Below are 14,161 nucleotides of genomic sequence, written 5' to 3' on the forward strand. Positions count from 1 at the left end.
ACCCATACTAGATGCAGCCCTTGCACCAAAAATATTAAGGCTCAGACTACACAAGGATGCTCCTACATAAAAACAACTCTTCAAGACCATAGAAATTACTGTTTCTCCTAAATCCAGGGGCAAAGAAATAAAACTGAAACCAAGAAACAGAGGAACTATTTCCAAAAACAGGACAGGAGAAATCTCCAGTAAAACAGAATGCACTACCAGATTCTGAGTTCAAAAAGAAGATAAGGTTTCCTGGGTGGCTCAGTGGTGAAGAATTCACCTGCCAATGCAGGAGACATGGGTTTGATCCCTGATCTGGAGTCATGAAGCAACTACAGAGCCCACGTGCCACATGCTACCGAGCCCTCGTGCTGCAACTACCAAACCCACTTGCCCTTGGTAGAGCTTGTGTTCTGCAACAAGAGAAGCCACCACAATGAGAAGCCCACACACCACAACTAGACACGAGCCTCTGGTCACGGCAATGAACTCAGCACAGCCAAAAAATCAGTACCGTTACGAAAAGAAAGCAACAACTAACAAATTAAGAAAGGGCATTGAGAGAAATGCAGATCACTTTAGCGAGGAACTACTAATAGAAACTACAAAGAGAAACCAATTAAAATGAGAAAATGTATATGCTGAGATGAAGGCAAGCTAAAGGCAATAAATAACAAACTGAACAATGCAGGGTTTCCCTGATGGCTCAGCAGTAAAAGAATCTGCCTGCTGATGTAGGAGACATGGGTTTGATCCCTGATCCAGGGAGATTTCACATGCTGTGGATCAACCGAGCCTGTGTACCACAAGTAATGAGCCAGCACTCTAGAGCCTGCACATCACGACTGCTGAGCCCACACACCTCTACCACGGAAGCCTGCATGCCCTAGAGCCCATGCTCCACAAGAGAAGCCACGGCAATGAGAAGTCCATGCACCACAACTGGAGGGCGGCCCCCACTCACCACAACTGGACAAAAGCCTGTGCAACAACACAGACTCAGCACAGCCATAAATAAATAAATGTATTTAAAAAACAATGTAGGGCAAATAACTGATCAATAAGACAGAATAGTAATGGAAATCAATCAGAAATGTAGACAGAAAGTCAAATGAAAACAAGAAAATACATGAGATTTATGGGATAATATAAAGTGAGCTGATCTACAATCTAACCTAACACTGGAAAGAAATAGAAAAAGAACAAATAAAGCCTAAAGTCAGCATAAGGAAGGAAATAATAAGAAGTCAGAGAGGAAGAAATAGAATAGAGATCAAAAAATAAAAAACAAAACAAAACCAATGAAACCAAGAGCTGGTTTTTTGAAAGGGGAAACAAAATTGGGGCTTCCCTGGAGGCTCAGTGGTAAAGAATCTGCCTGCAATGCAGAAGATGTGGGTCTGATCCCTGGTCAGGAAGATTCCCCTAGAGAAGAAAATGGCAACCCACTCCAGTATTCTTGCCTGGGAAATCCCATGGACAGAGGAGCCTGGAAGGCTATCGTCCACAGGGTGGCAAAAGAGTCAAACATGATTTAATGAGTAAAAGAACAGCGAAGAAACAAAATTCACAAACTCTGGCCAGGTTCACCAAGAAGAAATGAAAGGACCAAAATAAAACAAGAAATGAAAGAGGAAGCACAATAACTGATTTTGCAGAAATACAAAAATCTGTGGGAGACTACTACAAAGAATTATATACCAACAAGCTGGACAACCTAGAAGAAATGGATAAGTTTTTAGGGACACACAGCCCACCAAAACAGAATCAAGAAGAGATAAATAATTTAAACAGATTGATCACTAGAAGTGAAATATAATCTCTAATAACAATAATAAAAAAGCTCTCAGACTTCCCTAATGGTCCAGTGGTTAAGAATCTGCCTGCTAATGCAGGGACATGAGTTTGAAACCTGGTCTGAGAAGATTCCACATGCCTCATGGCAATTAAGCCCATGCATGTTTGCTGAAACTAAAAAAAAAAAAACAACACAACCCCCTGCAAACAAAAGTCTAAGATCCAATGAGTTTGCTGGGGAATCCTACCAAACATACAATGAACTTATACCAATCCTTTTCAAAGTCTTCTTTAAGACTGAAGAGTAGGGGATTTCCCAAAGTCATTCTATGAAGCTACCATCACTCTGATACCAAAACCAGGAAAAGACCATATGAAAAAAGAAAATTATAGGTCACTATCTTTGATGAATACAAATATAAAAATTCTCAACAAAATTCAGCAAACCAAATACAACCGCAAGTAAAAAGGATAATAATATACACAATCAAGCTGGATTCAACCTAGAGTCACAAGGACAGTTCAACATAAGCAATACACCACATCAACAAAAGCAAAGACAAAAAAAACCCCATGATCATCTCAACAGATGCAGAAAAAGCATTGGATAAAATGTAACATCCATTTATTATTAAAAAAAAAAAAAAACTCTCCAGAAAGTGGGCACAGAGGAAGCCTACCTCAACATAATAAAGGCCATATATTAACATTTGCAAAAGTGAAAAGCTGAAAGCATTTCCTCTAAGATCAGGAACAAGTCAAGGATGTCCATTCTTGCCACTTTTATTCAACCTTAGTTTTAGAAGTCCTAGGCAAGGTAATCAGAAAAGAAACAGAAATAAAAGGGATTCAAATTGGAAAAGAAGTAAGAATGTCACTGTTTGCAGATGACAGGATACAATATATAGAAAATGCTAAAGATGTCACCACAAAAATGCTAGAGTTTCTCAATGAATTTGGTAAAACTGCAGGACACAAAATTAATACACAGAAATCTGTTGTATTTTCATAAACTAACAACAAAAGACCAGAAAGAGAAATTAGAGAAACAATCTCATTTACCATTGCATCAAAAAGAATAAAATACCTAGGAATAAACCTACCTAAAGAGCCAAAAGATCTGTATTCTGAAAACTATAAGATGCTGATATAAGAAATCAAAGATGACATAAACAGATGGAACGATACACTGTGTTCTTGGATTGGAAGAAGCAATATTGTCAAAATGACTATATGACCCCAAAGCAATCTACAGATTCAGTGCAATCTCTATCAAACTACCAGTGGCGTTTTTTTATAGAACTAGAACAAAAACTTTTATAATTTGTATGGAAACACAAAAGATCCCAAATGGCCAAAACAATCTTGATACAGAAAAATGGAACTGGAAGAATCAGACTCCCTGACTGCAGACTATACTACAAAGCTACAGTCATCAGAACAGTATGGTACTGGCACAAAGACAAATACATAGATTAATGGAGCATGATAGAAAGCCCAGAAATAAACCCATGCACCTATGGTCAATTACTCTTTGACAAAGGAGGCAAGAGTATACAACAGAGAAAACATAGTCTGTTCAGCAAATGGTGTTGGGGAAGCTGGACAGCTACATGTAAATCAATGAGGTTAGCACACTCCCTTACACCCTACACAAAAATAAACTTGAAATGGCTTAATGACTTAAATATATAAGAAAAAAAAAAAAGTAAATATAAGACAGGACACCATAAAAATCCTAAAAGGGAACATAGGAAAAACATTCTTTGATATAAACTGTAACAATGTTTTCTTAGGTCAAGTCTCCCAAAGCAACAGAAATAAAAACAAAAATAAACCAATGGGACCTTATCAAACTTACAAGCTTTGATAACCAACAAGGTCCTACTGTGCAGCATAGGACACTATATTCAATATCTCATAATAAATTATAATAGAAAAGAATATGAAAAAGTATTATATATATGTAAAACTGAATCACTTTGCTGCACACCAGAAATACAACATTGTAAGTTAACTATATATAATAAGCAAAAAGTAAATTAACACATAAATCTTATAATTTATAAAATTATATTGATATAATTTATACATAAATCATTACAAATCCAATGTGTTCAGGGGAAGAGTGAAATGGATTGAGGGGCCCAAATAAAACCTTGTTCTCCTCATTAACCTGTCTTGGTGGGATGCGACCACGGTCTTGGACACCCATCATTCTTGGGAACTTGGGAAATCTACTTACGTCCTCTAAACCTCATCTGTGAAGCGTGGATAACAAGAGTTGCCTTAACCGGGTGATGAGAGGTTTTAAGGAGACAATCCACACAGTGCTGACAGCAATGCCTGACATGTCTTGAATATTCAGTCCGCAGTAGATAGATTCGTCAGCAGCTGCTAATCGAGCAAAGACTAGCAGAGAGACCTGGTACCAATTCCCAGGGTCTTGTTTTCTGACTTTTTCTAGCTGTGTTGGAGTGTCTTTTTTGGGTGTCTTCGTTACACTGTGTGGGCTTTCTCCAGTTGCGGCAAGCAGGGGCTAGTCTCTAGTTGCTGTGCATGGGCTTCTCATTGGGGTGGCTTCTCTTGTGGAGCACGGGCTCCAGGGAGCTTGGGCTTAGTTGCCCTCTGGCATGTGGGCTTAGCTGCCCTGTGGCATGTGGGATCTTCCCAGTTCAGGGATCAAACCTATGTCCCCGGCATTGGCAGGCAGATTCTTAACCACTAGACCACTATGGAAGTCCCCCAGTGTCTTCTCTGCATCACTTTGACTGAAAAAGTGAGGGAAATTCTACTCTTGTCAATGCCCATAAAGATAATGTACAGATATTTACAAAAACCAGCCCCACATGGTGTAGAGAGTAAATTCACCCCAGTGCAACCAGAGCCCAATTCCAGGCAGTCCATAAAATGACAAAGATGTTAAGTGAAAGTGTGTTAGCTGCTCAATTGTGTCTGACTCTGTGACCCCATGGACTGTAGCCCACCAGGCTCCTCTCTCCATGGAATTCTCCAGGCAAGAATACTGGAGTGAGTGGCCATTCCCTTGGGATTCCCAAGGGATCTTCCTGACCCAGGGAATGAACCTGGGTCTCCTGCACTGCAGGCAGATTCTTTATTGTCTGAGCCACCAGGGAAGCCCACAGAGATGTTAAGTTTTCCAACAACATTTACGTCAAAGCCTAGGAGAACCGAGGAGCCTGGTAGGCTACGGTCCACGGGGTCGCAAAGAGTCGGACACGACTGAGCAACTTCACTTTCACTTTCCTGCCCTGAACAAACTTTAAGCAAGTTGCTAAATTCTTCTAAGCTCCTGAAAAATGAGGATAACATCAAATCCTACAGGGTTTATTGTGCAGACAGAGAAATCAGAGATGATTAGCATGCAGCACAGTGCCCGGCCATAGGCAAAGCTTGCGAACGAGTCACTTTTAGTATTATCATTTTTGTATTTGTATCATTATTATTGTATGTATAATCATTATATATTATTATTATTAATTATCTGTGATGAAGTTTTGTTCTGTGCTCTGGGGCTGTGGAAGGCAGATTTACCTCCAAGCCCTCCCAAAGCCTCTCCCTGACCCTTCCACCTTTGTTTCATGATGCTAAGGGTTCCTTTGCAACAGGAAGTAGCCCTGAGGAGTTGTAAATAGCCCTGGGCGTAAAGTGCATTGGAGTATTTTGCCTGAAGACCTTTATCCAGGTTCTTTTATTGCCACCTATTGGTCATGTGATCTTACAAAGGTCACATAACCTTTCTGAGTCTCTGGGACATGTGGGGACACAATGTAATCAACTTCATAGATCTGTGGTAAGATTTAAAAGAGACCGTTTGAGAGAGTGCTTGGCAGAGCATGATGCTTATAAAAGTATTACATGTTATCATTATATCAGTGCATCCTCCATTTTTTTTCCTAAATATCTTTGGATGCTATATAGATCTCATACATGTAAACTTCTGTGTCACAATTGTTAAGGGATTTTCCACAGTTATTTGAAAATGGTGTCTGAACCTTGTGCTAGCTTGGGAGGGAGAGGAATGAACCTGGATTCTCCCCAGTCTGGGGAGGAGTCTGGAAGACTCTGCCAAGGAGTCTCAGGCAAGGAGTCTCATCCAACAGCTTCCAGAGACAAATTTTGCAACAAGATTATTCATGAAATCTAACAAGCTTTCAGGTTTTGGTTTGAGTACCAAAGAAAACACCGAAAGGCTAAAGCTACTAAAATAGGGCCATGGCTCTTCCCAACATCATTCATGCCACACCCAGGTTTCCTGGCACATTCTGGCCATGGCAAAGATGCTCTGATTCACAGCTAAAAGTTACTGGGAGCTCTGTGTGGTGGCTGTTCCTCCTATGGCTCTGAGGTGATGCTCTGGTAGGTGCTTCTTGTAGCTGCATGGGTTTCTGGAAAGGCACGGACCATTTTCTTGGGTCATAAAAAGAGCTGTGGCATAATACTGAAAGGTACATTTCAGACTAAAGATATGTCAAAATAAAACCCCCAAAAAACCAGCGGGGGCAGGGGAGTGGGTGGTGGTCAAAGGAAGTAGAGAAGTCTAGGAAAATTTTTTCCAGTTTTGCTTATTTGCAAACACTGAAGGTCCCGAGCACAAATCTCCTGTTCTGAAATGGGTGAATTTAACTCAGATGACCGTTATATCTACTACTGTGGGCAAGAATCCCTTAAAAGAAGTGGAATAGCCATCACAGTCAACAAAAGAGTCCAAAATGCAGTACTTGGATGCAATCTCAAAAATGACAGAATGATTTCTGTTCGTTTCCAAGCCAAACCATTCAGTGTCACAGTAATCCAAGTCTATGCCCTGACCAGTAATGCTGAAAAGCTGAAGTTGAACGGTTCTGTGAAGACCTACAAGACCTTCCAGAACTAACACCCAAAAAAGATGTCTTCTTCATTATAGGGGACTGGAATGCAAAAGTAGGGTCAAGAAACACCTGGAGTAACAGGCAAATTTGGCCTTGGAGTACAAAATGAAGCAGTTCAAAGGCTAACAGAGTTTTGCCAAGAGAACACACTGGTCATAGCAAACATCCTCTTCCAACAACACAAGAGAAGATTCTACACATGGACATCACCAATGGTCAATACCGAAATCTGATTATATTCTTTGCAGCCAAAGATGGAGAAGCTCTATACAGTCAGCAAAAACAAGACTAGGAGCTGACTGTGACTCAGATCACGAACTCCTTACTGCCAAATTCAGACTTAAATTGAAGAAAGTAGGGAAAACCACTAGACCATTCAGGTATGACCTAAATCAAATCCCTTACGATTATACAGTAGAAGTGACAAATAAATTCAAGTGATTAGATCTGATAGACAGAGTGCCTGAAGAACTATGGACAAAGGTTCCTGACACTGTACAGGAGGCAGGGATCAAGACCATCCCCAAAGGCAAAATGGTTGTCTGATGAGGCCTTACAAATAGCTGAGAAAAGAAGAGAAGCTAAAGGCAAAAGAGAAATGGAAAGATATACCCATTTGAATGCAGAGTTCTAAAGAATAGGAGAGATAAGAAAGCCTTCCTAAGTGATCAATGCAAAGAAATAGAGGAAAACAACAGAATGGGAACTAGAGATCTCTTCAAGAAAATTAGAGATACCAAGGGAACATCTCATGCAAAGATGGGCACTTTAAAGGACAGAAATAGTTTGGACCTAACAGAAGCAGAAGAGATTAAGAAGAGGTGGCAAGAATACACAGAAGAACTGTACAAAAAAGATCTTCACGACCCAGATAATCACAATCGTGTGATCACTCACCTAGAGCCAGACATCCTGGAATGTGAAGTCAAGTGGGCCTTAGGAAGCATCACTACAAACAAAGCTAGAGGAGGTGATGGAATTCCAGTTGAGCTATTTCAAATCCTAAAAGATGATGCTGTGAAAGTGCTGCACTCAATATGCCAACAAATTTGGAAAACTGAGCAGTGGCCACAGCACTGGAAAAGGTCAGTTTTCATTCCAATCCCAAGAAAGGCAATGCCAAAGAATGCTCAAACTACCACACAATTGCACTCATCTCACACGCTAGTAAAGTAATGCTCAAAATTCTCCAAGCCAGGCTTCAACAGTACGTGAACCATGAACTTCCAGATGTTCAAGCTGGATTTAGAAAAGGCAGAGGGACCAGAGATCAAGTTGTCAACATCCGTTGGATCATCGAAAAAGCGAGAGAGTTCCAGAAAACCATCTTCTGCTTCATTGACTATGCCAAAGCCTTTCACTGTGTGGATCACAATAAACTGTTGGCAATTCTGAAAGAGATGGGAATACCAGACCACCTGACCTGCCTCTTGAGAAACCTATATGCAGGTCAGGAAGCAACAGTTAGAACTGGACATGGAACAACAGACTGGTTCCAAATAGGAAAAGGAGTACGTCAAGGCTGTATATTGTCACCCTGCTTATTTAACTTATATGCTGAGCACATCATATGAAATGCCAAGCTGGATGAAGCACAAGCTGGAATGAAGATTGCCAGGAGAAATATCAATAACCTCAGATATGCAGATGACACCACCCTAATGGCAGAAAGTGAAGAAGAACTAAAGAGCCTTTTGATATAAGTGAAAGTTGACAGTGAAAAAAGTTGGCTTAAAGCTCAACATTCAGAAAACGAAGATCATGGCACCTGGTCCTATCACTTCATGGCAAATGGATGGGGAAACAGTGGAAACAGTGACAGACTTTATTTTGGGGGGCTCCAAGATCACTGCAGATGATGACTGCAGCCAGGAAATTAAAAGACGCTTCCTCTTTGGAAAAAAAGTTATGACCAACCTAGACAGCATATTAAAAAGCAAAGACATTACTTTGTTAACAAAGGTCCGTCTAGTCAAGGCTATGGTTTTACCAGTGGTCATGTATGGATGTGAGAGTTGGACTATAAAGCAAGCTGACTGCTGAAGAATTGATGCTTTTGACTGTGGTGTTGGAGAGGACTCTTGAGAGTCCCTTGGACTGCAAGGAGATCCAACCAGTCCATCTGAAAGGAAATCAGTCCAGAATATTCATTGGAAGGACTGATGCTACAGCTGAAACTCCAGTACTTTGGCCACCTGATGCAAAAAACTGATTCACTGGAAAAGACCCTGATGCTGGGAGAGATTGAAGGCGGGAGAAGGGGACGACAGAGGATGAGATGGTTGGATGGCACCACTGACGTGTTAGACATGAGTTTGAGTAGGCTCTGGGAGTTGGTGATGGACAGGGAAGCCCGGCGTGCTGCAGTCCGTGGGGTTGCAAAGAGTCAGACACGACTGAGCGACTGTACTGAATAACGCTTGGGACCCACAGCTGCCATGCTGGACAACTTCAGGGGCAGCATTTACGCTGGGTGCTATGATGTTCTCTAGGAGGGGCCGCTCACATAGAATACCACGGTAGTGGTACACCAAGCTTTGTGCAGTAGGACCTTGCTGGGACCAAATCCTACAAGAGCCAGACGTGTATCACAAATAAAGCCTCAATCCTTACTATAGTTTTCTCACTAATTTCTTCTAAAAACAAAACCAGTGGACAAATAAAACATTTTAAATCCCCAGTTAAAATGTCAGGAGGGACATTAGGTGATACAATGTTTCCAGATAAGCACTATTTAAAATCCTAATGCTGTTAGACCAAAATACTCAGGAGATTTTTCTCTAAATATCCCTGATATTTTAGTTATGTCAATAGGATGGGAAAGCTTTCGTTTTTGTTTGAAAACTAAACAAAACCATCTTGCAAACTGTTTATCACTGAAAGTCTTCCCTTATAATTGCACGTGCATCTTGAATTTCAGAAAACATTAATTCACAATAGGGGAGCAGGACGTGCTCTTTGTTGAAACACTTCTTGTACCGTTTTCTTGTGTCCATATTATATTTTAAGATGTTTGAAAAGTTAAAATGTATGAACAGCTTAAGTAAAACTGAAATATTCATGATGCTTCTCATACACTGTGGCATAAGATGTAAAGTTTGTAATATTTTGCAAATTTCGGTGCATTTTAATATTATTTTTACAATTATGAGCATTTTAATAAATTCATTTTTAAAACAAAAAAAAAAAAATAAATAAAATAAAATCCTAATGCTGAAGTGGATTACATGTTCCTAAGGAAAGTAGGTTTGTAGTTAAAATGTATGCCTGATCATTTATTTTCCTCCCGTTCCATTTAATTTGGGTCTAATAAATAGTTCCTAGTATCTGTTATATCCAAAGAGTCTCAGGAAAAATATAAAAGAAAAAGGTACTTTACTTTTAAATAAATTCCAAAGTCATGTCTCTGCTTCAGGCTCTCAAGATAAAAGACAGCGGCCGAGTAGTTCAGGCAGTAGGTCTGGTGGCTCTGACACAGGCTCCCTCGGAAATACTGCAAGGGGAGAAGGGCACAAGAGAGTGAAAGCATGCAAAAGCAGAGAGACCTGCTCTCCACTTTTATCAGTCACCAAAGTGGGGAAAGTTGGGGACACACCATTATCAACCATGTGTGCACGGAGAGAAGCAGGTGATCGTCGAAATAAACACTATTAAGCAATGGTATCCCCAAAATAAACCATTAACTCCTCAACTGGGAAGCTTGATGCTGGAGCTGAAGCTCCAATACTCTGGCCAGCTGATGCACAGAGCCAACTCACTGGAAAAGACCCTGATGCTGGGAAAGATTGAGGGCAGGAGGAAAGGGGGTGACAGAGGATGAGACGGTTGGAAGGCATCACCGATTCAATGGACATGAGTTAGAGCAAACTCAGAAGATAGTGAAGGACAGGGAAGCCTGGTGTGCTGCAGTTCGTGGGGTCGCAAAGAGTTGGACACAACTTAGTGGCTGAACAACAACTCCTCAATAAACTGTCTTTTTTTTGCCTATATTTTTAAAAAAAATTCTATTTGGGACATGTTGATTTAATTCACCCTTTACCTGCACTTATGCTTTGTTGAGGCCTACACAGGCTGCGTGGTACCTGGTAACAGACAGTGCCTAAGCCTGTGTTCACAGTATGTGATTAAAGTAACAACATCTAACTTTTCATCAGATCTTCTGCAAAAATATCCACAAACTGGATTCTCCTGCCAGCTTCTAAAAAACAAATCTGGGGCACCTCATTAAGTGTACTGTTTCATAGCAAGCATTTTACGTACTTGTTTTACCTAATCTGACACTTGCCTTTCCCTTTCTTCACTATTCTTATGCAATGTCTTAAACTTGCTATAATGACTGCACATTCTTAAGTCGTATCAAATTTATATTAGAATAAGGCAGGTGGCCAGTGTGCAAGCACACACATTCACATTATCTAAATTACCACTGAGGGTAGGCCTGGCCATGGGACTTTCTGAGGCTGATGAACGTGAACAGATATGCCAGAAACTTGAAGAGTCAGTGAGCGTTCTGCCTCAGTCTTTTCTGTCTTTGCCCTGGAGGGGCGGGGGTGACATTCCAGGTGGTGGCTGCTCCTTCAGCAGGGGTCCCAGAGTGAAAACAGTGACAGAGCAGAACATGGTGTGATGGAGATGTGAACCAAGCCACTAAGAGCTGGAGTTTCTTTCCGTGGCACAACTGAGTTAACCTGACGCAGGCCTTTTTAAATTTAGGAAAAACTTTTGCAGCCCACCTTTGCACATCTGTAACATATCAGGACGCATTCATATATGGCTATCATTACAGACTTTCAGTGAAGAGTCCATGCTTCACTAGGCTGTGAGGACACGTATGCTATGGTCGGAACAGCTGTGTCCCCCTCCAACTCATGTGTTGAGTCCTAACCCCCAAGGTGATGGTATTGGAGGAGGTGGACCCTTCCGGAGACGATGAGGTCCCAAAGGAGAAGCCTCCAGGAATGAAATGAATGCCCTTACAAGAGAGACTCTGGCGAGCTCTCCGGCCCTCTCTGCTATGTGAAGAATACAATGAGAAGTCTGTGACCAGAAGAGGGCCCTCACATGACCCGGCTGCCACCCTGCTATTGGATGTCCACCCTCTAAAACGGTGAGACGTCGATTTCTGTGGTTTACAACCTGCCCAGTTTGTGGCACTTTGTTACACAGCCTGGGCAGACTAAGACAGACTACTTACGTGTTTTGATGAAAAGTTGTTATTTCTTCAGGCTATTCACTAAAAACTGAATTAAAAACTATTTTTAGGGGGCCAGGTCTTGTTGCTAACGTCAGCCTTCAGATGAATACTCCCAGATATGTCTGCCACAGCATTTATGTCCCAAGAGAGAGCCGCAACTACCCCTCACCCTTGGAGATTCTCCCAGACCAGCAGAGGAATGATGTACTTGGATCTATAATGGGTGTTGATGCTCTTTTGTGCTTCTTCCCATCACCATTAGAGGATGATGGCCAGGTTAGTCCAAGGAGATGGACCAGGTTAATCCAAGGAGCCAAGTGGAGAGAGCCTGCCAGTTGTCCTAGCCCTTGACAGAGTACAGAAATTATCAAGAAAACCAAGGGGACTTCAGACCCTGAACCAACACACATCCAAACAATCATGCTCATTATCTGACTTACTAAGGGCTCTGCCCTTTAACAAAAATAAAAAATGTGTAGCATGCAGTGGTCCTAAAAAAAATAATCTCTGACTCTAAAGGAATTGGGAGATCCTGAGATTTTAGCTGATTTCCAACACTTTACATTCGTTCTCCTGTTTTTCAAAGCTTTTCCTTATTCTAATCTGCTTTCAAAGTTCATTGAAGGATCGCCCCAGTTTATGCCTAGTTTTCTGCTTGTTTTGCCTTCCTAAATAGTCCTTGTTCATATCTCACCTCAAGCATCATTGCCTCAGGAAGAATTTCCTAGCTGTAACGACCTCACCATCTGCCCCAAACTAGAAGTTTCCTTGCATAATTTCTATGTATCTTTTTTCCCCAGCACTAATCTCAATTCTACTATATAAACATTGGTGTCATTAGTCGATTAATTTCTTTCCCACTAGAATGAAAACTCCCCCAAAGTAAGGGGTGTGTCTAATTCTGCACATTATCATGTACAGGTTATCAGCCCCACATGTAAGTGCTTCATAATGCACATTACTTTTTGCTTTTCAATTTTGATACTTGCCCTTTGCAAGAACATTAAACATAAACCTGAGTATAATTTTTACAAGTCAATACATCTTAATCTATATTTTAAAAAATGGATTAAATGGATTATAACAACCTGCTGCTGCTACTGCTGCTAAGTCACTTCAGTCGTGTCCGACTCTGTGCAACCCCATAGACGGCAGCCCACCAGGCTCCGCCGTCCCTGGGATTCTCCAGGCAAGAACACTGGAGTGGGTTGCCATTTCCTTCTCCAATGCATGAAAGTGAAAAGTGAAACTGAAGTCGCTCAGTCGTGTCCGACTCTTAGCGACCCCATGGACTGCAGCCCACCAGGCTCTTCCATCCATGGGATTTTCCAGGCAAGAGTACTGGAGTGGGGTGCCATAGATAGAAACAGGATTAAAAAGCTCAAAGTAGGGGAGAAAGTTCAAATTATCTACTCAAGGAAAAAAATAGCATTTATCAGACCAGGGGTACAAGTCTTCCTCCTTCCTCCTCCTTGAATACACAGAAGTCTTATTAAGGGTGCTGATGGATTTGAAGGTTTATTTTATTCCTTTCAGAAAGCCTGGCACTTTAGTTAGAACAACTACTGAACCATGTAATTTGCCTGCACAAACTATTGCTGTGAATATTGCTTTAAATTGAAGTCATTTGAAAAACAGACTTGGAAATGGCTTTTCCATGCATGCAGATTTTGTATTAATAAAGCTCACACAGGAGAGATAACAATGGAAAAACAGAATCTGAGACTTATTTTTGAAAATGTTGATTGGTGGAGAAAGGGATGTTTCCCTTGTGGGAGGGTGTTGGCAGAACTTTCCCAGAAATAACAATGATGATGATGGTCGAGAAAATATAAACAACCATCCTGAGACGTGGGTGAATTTATTACACAGAAGCTGAGATATCCCAAAGAGGATTTTACCTTTGTGAGCACAGAAATAAAATCCAACGATGGTGAAGTCTCACAAATGTCAACGTAGTCCTTGAAGATATGGAAAAGACTGTTCACAAAACCAAAGCTTGTCTAGGCCAGGGAGAAAGGAAAACAGAGGTAAGGGGTGGGTAAGAAATAAATATCCGGTGAACTTCAAATTTTGTTCCTACAGATGCCTCCTACTTCCAATTTATCTCCCTGGCAAAATTTAAAGATTTATCTTCCTCTACTCTCTAATATATTTTCTTATAAATGAATTCCTGTAGTATCTCTCTTCTCCTCCTTTTTAGAGGAAAGATAGCTTTTATTTATAATATATGTGATAAAGAACATTCATTTGAGACTAATCATTTATGATGATGGGGTACTTAGGAACA

General features: G+C 41.0%; 1 protein-coding gene across 2 annotated transcripts in view; it reads right to left on the bottom strand.

Annotated features, from left to right (window-relative positions):
* Positions 1-14,161, bottom strand: part of PLEKHG7 (pleckstrin homology and RhoGEF domain containing G7) — a 93,338-nt gene that overhangs the window by 23,185 nt on the left and 55,992 nt on the right. For both annotated transcript variants that reach the window (XM_005905883.2, XM_070370928.1), the window contains exons 10-11: positions 13,773-13,874; positions 10,057-10,170 (exon numbers count right to left, since the gene is read on the bottom strand). In XM_005905883.2, the coding sequence (XP_005905945.2) occupies positions 10,057-10,170; positions 13,773-13,874 (216 nt within the window). The remainder of the gene's footprint in view (positions 1-10,056; positions 10,171-13,772; positions 13,875-14,161) is intronic.

Source organism: Bos mutus, chromosome 5 (genome assembly GCF_027580195.1).
Source record: "Bos mutus isolate GX-2022 chromosome 5, NWIPB_WYAK_1.1, whole genome shotgun sequence".
NCBI lineage: Eukaryota > Metazoa > Chordata > Mammalia > Artiodactyla > Bovidae > Bos > Bos mutus.